Genomic DNA, 8,229 nt, shown 5'->3' on the forward strand with positions numbered 1-8,229 from the left:
AACATGGGATGAAAAGCAAGACAATGGGATTGAGTAGGTAAAACTCAGGTAAAGACACATGTACAAGTGGGGTGAAGTGGAGAGGCCACAGCACCTGATCCCAGAGTCTATGGTACTCACACCTCCACATCATCGTCTCTCTTTTCTGTGTTTGCCTCTCCAGTATCTTAAGGAAGACTTGTTGTTGTTAAGTGCTATAAAGTTAGTTCCAACTCATAGCAACCCTGTATAGGGTTTCCAAGGAACAGTTGGTGAGTTTGAACTGTCAACCTTGTGTTGAGTGGAGCACAGTGGTCCACAGACCAAAGATTCCCTATGCAATAACATGCACTTACTCTACTGGTGAGGCATGTTGGCCTGCCCACCACTACCATTGCACACTGAGAGACTCTTTTACAGCTGTGGGATTATTTGCATTTCTTGAACAAATTTCTTGAGCCAGAATGGTGTCACCATGGGTGGCTGAATTAAGATCTTGCAAATCTCAAAAGTACTCAAAAAATACATTCTAGTACTAATACTAATGTGCCTGATAAGAAGGGCAGACATGTAAGACAGAGTCTTGAGGCCTGTAAAAAGGTTTAGGGTAGTAGCTGAGGGTTTCCATACATACCTTGGGAAGGCTTTAGGAGAATCAGGTGATTTCTGAAACCCATTTTCTCCAGTGGGAGAGTGAACTGCAGATCCTATGTCTGTCTGTGTATGTGTGCGCATGCGTATGCATGCATGTGTGCCCAGGTATGCATGTGCATAGATGTATGCATGAATGCGTGCTCAGTGTGAGTGAATGGAGGTATGAATATATCCTGACAGAAAAGGGCCAAGATGGGAAATTGACTGGCCTGTGACTTCAGCTTTTTCACTCAATTTTTGTTAGTTGGAGGACAGCAGAAGTCGTAAGAGTCAGCTTTATTAGCATTTCACTCCTCTACTCCAGCCGTGCTCCAAGAAGCTATAGGGAAGAGAGCTGTGTTCTAGAAGAGGCAACAGGAGCATTCAATCCACCTCCAGCACTGTCCCTAGAAGAACAACTATGGCCAGGCCCTTCCAGATCCTACTGATTCTGGGGGCCCTTGTATTCCTCATGTCCAAGAGCTCCCAAGCCTGGGGCTCACCGAAGGTGGTGAGAAAATTTGAAGATATCCCTGGGACCTATGTCTATGTGCAGCAGGCACTCTGGTATGCCATGAAGGAGTACAACAAGGCCAGCAAGGACAAATACAACTTCAGGGTCATGGAGATTCTAAAGTCCCAGGAGCAGGTGAGTGTCACAAATGTCCCTGCTCTCATTCCATGGCCTCTGTCAGGGTGGGACACTTATGGGAATGGGAAAATGATAAACATAATTAGAGGCCTTTACCCAAAAAAAAGAGTTAGTTTTATTTTTAAAGTTTTGAAGGCAACTTAATTATATTTCATTTTTTATTATTTTGAGATGGAGCAGGAATACTAAATATTCATTTAAGGAACTTAAGATTGGTGTGTTGTTGGTGGTAAGATTGATATAGTTGACTCAAAAATTATAGGTTAAAGCACAGATGACAGTTTGTAGGTTCACTGAAGTGCCAAGTTTGGGACAATTTGAGCATTAGAAGGAGAAATAACTGACAGGGTGGATTATAACTCAGGGAACAAATAAGGATACTATGGGTCCAGCAGACATGGACATGGAGAAAAGGGGCTGATGCAGAGGGGGTGGTTCTGATTTACAGAAAAATGCCTACTAATATTTGTGAAAGAAAGAATTTGACTAGAAAAAATTATAGTTTTCAACCACATGTTTTTGTTGGGTGCTGTTGAGTTGATTTTGACTCAAATCAACCCCATGTGATAGAATAGAACTGCCCCATGAGATTTCTAGGCTGCGATCTTTACAGAAGCAGATTTCCAGGTCTTTCTCCTGCAGAATTGTTGGAGACAATTAGTAGCACTTAACTGCATGTGGAATCATTAAGGCAAAGGTCACCAGTGAGTGCTACAATTCTTGGATAAGTGATTATTGGGGTACAAGTCATCACAGCAATTGCTTCTCAATTACAAAGGGAAGAAATACTTTACAGAAGAGGATTCTGTGACTCACCAAGTGCTTAGACTTATTGTCATGTGTACCTGATGTGATGGGCTGACCCACACAGCTTACTCTAGACAGTCTTCTTCCCTAAAATGCATCCCTGAATGCCATCATGTGGAACAGTCAAAGTCACAAGAATGGGACATTCTGTAAGATCACTTAAAATATTAGTGTCATTAAAAACAGAAATCAAAAGCTGGTGAACTCTTCTGGATTAGAAACATGACAAGTAAATACCAAGTATAAACCTGGGTTAGATCTTAGATTAAGAGAAAACAACCACGAACTATTAGGACAACTGGGGACATTTGAACACTGACTGTATAATAGAAAAGAGCCTTGGGCCCAGTTCAACTTTCCAGAGAGACAATTGCACTGTGATTGTATAGGATGTTAAGATGGTCAGCTGATTTCTCATGGACAACATAGACTTAAACACACACACGTCATACAATAAGAACTGTGTATTTCAGGTCTTGAGGTAGGTAACAGTATGGTACATCAAAGGCACAGAAACTAGATGCATCAACCTGGAGTCTGATGAACCAGGGAGGAATGGCATGGGATGAACATGTCTCTGCTGGATGTTCAGTGTGGTGACTGTGCATCTTTCCAAGGACACTCTTCCTTATTCACTCTCTTTACTCTCTCTAACTTCTCTCCATCTCTTCCCTTAACCTTTGCTGTCTATCCACCAGGACATCAGACAACCTGCCCTCATTTACCATTTTGTTACCTGGCCAGGAGTGCTGCAGGCATATTTAGTACCTGTTCTTAGTGAAATTCCCAACTTTTTCAGAATTATCCCTCTTCCTTGGACTTCTCTGTATCTAAGTTTCCATATTTCCACAGAGGTATTTCTGTATTGTAGACAGGTATGAGGAGGCTTCAAAATGTTGGTGGAAAAATTCCAATATATTAATTCCATTTTTCCATGAACATTTTTAAGCCTCCTCAGCACTGGACTGCTAACCACAAGGTCAGTGGTTCAAACCCAATAGCTACTCCTCAGAAACCCTATACAGGATCCTTTGAGTTGAAACTAACAGAATAGCACTTAACAACAATAACATGTTTAAGAATATACTTACATATTTTTTAAATTATCTACATTTTATGCTATTTGCCAGTTTTTTCATGTACGTGTGCTTTGTTTCTTAGTTCACTGTATGCCTTTGAATACAGGTAACAATTCAAAATAATCAGGTACAAATAGGTTCATAAAGAAACTTCAACACAGGAATTTTAAATTCCTATTGTTGTTGTTAGGTGCCATGGAGTTGGTTCCTACTCCTAGTGATCCTATGCACAACAGAATGAAACACTTTCTGGTCCTGAGTCATCCTCACAATTGTTATGCTTGAGCTCACTGCTGCTGTCACTGTGCCAATGCATCTCATTGGAGGTCTTCCTCTTTTTCACTTACCCCTCTACTTTGTCAAGCATGATGTCTTTCAGGGATAGCCCCTTCTGATAATATGTCTGAATTATGAGAGATGAAGTCTGGCTATCCTGGTTTCTAAGGAGTATTATGGTAGTACTTCTCTTGCCAAATTTATTTGTTCTTCTGGCAGTCCATGGTACTTTTAATATTCCTCTTAAACATCATCACTGATGAATCAATTTTTCTATGTCCTTCCTTGTTCATTGTCTAACATTCACATGCATATGACGTTATTGAAAATACCATGGCTTGGCTCAGGTGCACCTTAGTCCTCAAATTGGCAACTTTGTTCCTGAACAATTTAAAGAGGTCTTGTGTAGCAGATTTGCCTAACACAATATGTTGTTTGATTTCTTGACTGCTGTTTCCATGAGCGTTGGTAGATCCAAATAAAAGGAAGTATTTGACAACTTCAATCTTCTCTCCGTTTGTTATTGTTGTTAAGTGCTGTTGAGTTGGTTCTGACCCATAGCAAACCTATATAGGGTTTCCAAGGAGCTGCCACTGAGCTTGAACCACCGGACTTGCGTATCAAACTGCCTTTGCAGTCCAGTGAATTAACCCATAGAGCCACACCAGGACTCACTTTATCATGATGTTATTTGTTGGTCCAGTTGTGAGGATTTTTGTTTTCTTTACGCTGAGGTGCAACCCATACTTAAGACTGTGGTCTTTGATCTTCATCAATAATAAGTATTTTAAGTTTTCTCTCTTTCAGCACACAAGCAAGATTTTATCATCTGCATATCACAGGTTGTTAATGAGCCTTCCTCCATTCCAGGTTTTCAGATTATTTAATCAGTATACAGATTGAAGGAGTCCTGGCATGGTGCTGTAGGATAAAGCACTGGACCACAAGGTTGGTTTGAATCACACAGTCAGCGGTTAGTTGCCATCGAGTCAGCACCCACTCACAGTGACACTATGCAGTGGCTTTTAAGCAGGGTGTTCCTCAGTTTCCATGTATTTGATTTTTTGATCAATCTGTTCTTGATTTCTAATTTTATAGCATTGTGATCTGAGATGATGCTTTGTAGTATTTTGATACATTTAAATTTATTGAGATGCACTTTGTGGCCTAACACGTAGTCTATTCTGGAGAATATTTCATGTACACTGGAAAAGAATGTACTTTGTGCTCTTGTTGGGTTGAATATTCTGTACAAATTTATGAGGTCAAGTTGACTGTGTTGCTTATTTCCTCTGTGTTCTTTCTGGTTGTTTTGTCCTTCTTTGAAAGTTGTGTATTAAAATCTCCCACTATTATTATAAAGTTGTATATTTCTTTCTTCAGTTCTATTAGAGTTTGATTTATGTATTTTGAGGTTCTTTCATTGGGAACATAGATATTTTTTCTGGTTATGCCCTCTTAAGAATGTACTTTTGTTCAATCTATTTTGTGGGGAAAGGCTTTAAAGGTTGCTTCACACAAATCATTGCTCTTATTTTGGACTTCTGTGAAAAGAGTATTAGCTGCTTATTTTTAGAGCTAAGTCGTCTTGAGGATTTTTCCATCTAGCATAGTGTAATCATAAATTGGCTTCACCCGGGGCCAACTAATATATGGATTAAACCCCAAAAATAAATTCACTGCCATCAAGTATATGCCATCAAGTAGAACTAATCCTTAGGGTTTGGGAGACTAAATGTTTAAAGGAACAGACAACCTTATCTTTCTGCCATGAAGTAGCTTGTGGGTTTGCACTCACAATGATATGGCTAACACCCTAATGCTTAACCAGGACTCGTAACATGCGGATTATTTGGTAAGAATCAGTCCATCCAGGTTGATACGTACTAGAATTCCTTAGCAAACCTATGAGGATTCTCTAGACAGGTTTCAGATGAACTTATAGACTAAGATAGACTAGGAAGAAGGAGAGATGGATTACTTCCAAATATTTAATCACCAAAAACCTTATCAACAGCACCACCACTCATCCTTAAGTTTGCCATACTATGGTGAGTTGCATATTGCTATGATTTTAAATACCAGCAGGGTCACCAATCATTTGATTCAGCTGAGCTTTCAGATTAAGACACACTAGGAAGAAGGAGAAAATTCCAAATATTTAGTCACATAAACTATCAATGGAGCACTGTTAGATAGTACCAGAATATTGAATATTGAAACATGATGAACAACACCAGTGTATTGCCATATATAGTACTGAAAAACAAGCTCCTCAGTTTGGAAAGCATTCAAAATATGACTGAGTAAGAGCTGCCTTCTCAAAGTAGAGTTGGCTATGGTGATGTGACTTGAGTAGTACTTTCAGGATATTCATTTATTGATGGGGCACTACTCAAAATGAGGAAAAGCAGCTGTAAATGTCAGTTAATATTCTAAATATGGAATGTACAAAATAGGAATATAGAAAAAATGGAAGTTGTCAAAAATGAAATGGCATACATAAACATCGCTATCTTAGGCATTAATGAGCTGAAATGGACTGGTATTGGTCATTTTGAATCTGAAAACAACATGGTTTACTATGCTGGGAATGACAAATTGAAGAGGAATGGAGTCACATTCATCATCAAAAATAACTTTTAAAGGTCTATCTTAAAGCACAGAACTGTCTGTGACATGATAATATGCATACATCTACAAGGAAGAACAGTTAATATAAGTATTTCTCAAATTTACATGCCAGCCACAAAAGCCAGTGATGATGAAAATGAAGAATTCTACCAACTGCTTCAGTCTGAAATTGATCAATCATACAATCAAGATGTATTGGTAATTGCTGATGATTAGAATGCAAAGGTTGGAAACAAAAGAGGAAGGATCAGTTTTTGGAAAATATGGCTTTGGTGATAGAAATGATGCTGGCAATCACATGACAGATTTTACAAGACCAATGATTTCTTCACTGCAAAAACCTTTTTAAACAGCATAAAAGAAGACTATACACATGGAACTCACCAGATGGAATACACAGAAATCATATTGACTACATCTGTGGAGAAAGACAATGGAAAAGCTCCATATCATCAGTCAGAACAAGACCAGGGACTGACTGTGGAACAGACCTCAATTGCTCATGTGCAAGTTCAGTCTGAAGCTGAAGAAAATTAAAACAAGCCCAGAAGGCCAAAATAGGACCTTAAACATATTCTACCTGAATTTAGAGATCATCTCCAGAACAGATTTGATGCATTAGACACTGAAGACCTAAGACTAGAAGAGTTGTGGGATGACATGAAGAACATCATAGAGGAAGAACGCAAAAGGTCATTAAGAAGATAAGAAAGAAGAAGACCTAAATGGATGTCAGAAGAGACTCTGAAGGTTGCCCCCCAGTATAGAGACGCTAAGACAAATGGAAGCTATGGGGAGGTAAAAGAGCTGAATAGAAAATTTCGAAGGTCAACTTGAGAAGACAAAACCAAGTATTTTAATGAAATGTATAATGATCTGGAGTTAAAAAAGCAAAAGGGAAGAAAAATTCAAACCTTGACTAGCAATAGTGAATGATTGTATAAGCAATATTGGAGTCTTGTGACACTATCACAAAGTTCAGTTTGAACTGCAAAGTCAGAAGTTCAAACTCACCAGACACTCCTCTGAAATCTTACATAGGGTCACTATGAGTCAGAACCAACTCGACAGCTCTTAACAACAACAATAGACAACATATTGAATGGTGCAGAAAGTATCAAAGGAAGATGGAAGGAATATAGAATCACTGTATCAAAAATAAATGGTCGATATTCAACCATTTCAAGAGACAGTATATGATCAAGAGCAAATGATACTGAAACAGTAAGTCCAAGATACACTGAAGGTGTTGGCAAAGAACAAGGCTCTGGGAATTGATGGAACACAAATTGAAAACTTTCAACAAACTGATGTGGCACTGGAGGTCTCACACATGTATGCCAAGAAATTTGGAAGAAAGCTACCTGTCCAAATGATTACAAAAGATTCATATTTTTGCCTATTCTAAAGAGAGGTGACCCAGCAGAATGCAGAATTCATTGGACAATATCATTAATATCACATGCAAGTAAATTTTGTTAAAGGCAATTAAAAATTGGCTGCAACAGTACACTGATAGGGAGCTGTCAAAGTTTCAAGCCAGATTTAGACAAGGATGTAGAAAGAGGGATATAATTAATTGCTGACGTCAGATGGATCTTCCCTTAAATCAGAGAATACCAGAAAGATGTTTACATTTGCTTTATTGACTAGGCAACAGCTTTCGATTGTGTGTATCATGACAAGATATGGGCAACATTGTAAAGAATGAGTGTTCTGGAACACTTAATTGTGCTCATGAAGAACCTGTAAATAGACCAAGAGGCAATTGTTGAAATGAAACAAAGGAATACTGAATTGCTCAGGATTAGGAAAGGTGTACAACAGGTTATATTCTTTTGCCACACTTATTCAATCTGTATGCTGAACAAATATTTTGATAAACTGTATTATATGAAGAAAACATGGCATCAGGGTTAAGGAATATTCATTAACAACCTGTAATACACAGATGATACAACTTTGCTTGCTGAAAATGAAGAAGACTTAAAATACTTGCTGATGAAAATCAAAGACCACAGCCTGCAGTATGGGTTGCACCTCAATGTAAAGAAAGCATAAATCCACACCACTGAACCATTAAATAGCATCAACATACCAAAATCTTTCGGACACAGTGAAAGTGATGCTGAGAGAACAATTTATTGCGATAAATGCACACATCCAAAA

The 8,229-nt window shown here is 38.5% G+C and overlaps 1 protein-coding gene across 1 annotated transcript in view; it reads left to right on the forward strand.

Moving 5' to 3' along the window:
• Nucleotides 1–1,033: 1,033 nt before the first annotated feature.
• The window catches only part of LOC102822676 (cystatin-13-like), a 25,356-nt gene continuing 18,160 nt past the window's right edge, over nt 1,034–8,229 (forward strand). Inside the window, exon 1 of the mRNA XM_006860663.1 lies at nt 1,034–1,261. Within this exon, the coding sequence (XP_006860725.1) occupies nt 1,034–1,261 (228 nt within the window). The remainder of the gene's footprint in view (nt 1,262–8,229) is intronic.

This window comes from Chrysochloris asiatica, unplaced genomic scaffold (assembly GCF_000296735.1).
Source record: "Chrysochloris asiatica unplaced genomic scaffold, ChrAsi1.0 scaffold00039, whole genome shotgun sequence".
In the NCBI taxonomy this organism is placed as follows: domain Eukaryota; kingdom Metazoa; phylum Chordata; class Mammalia; order Afrosoricida; family Chrysochloridae; genus Chrysochloris; species Chrysochloris asiatica.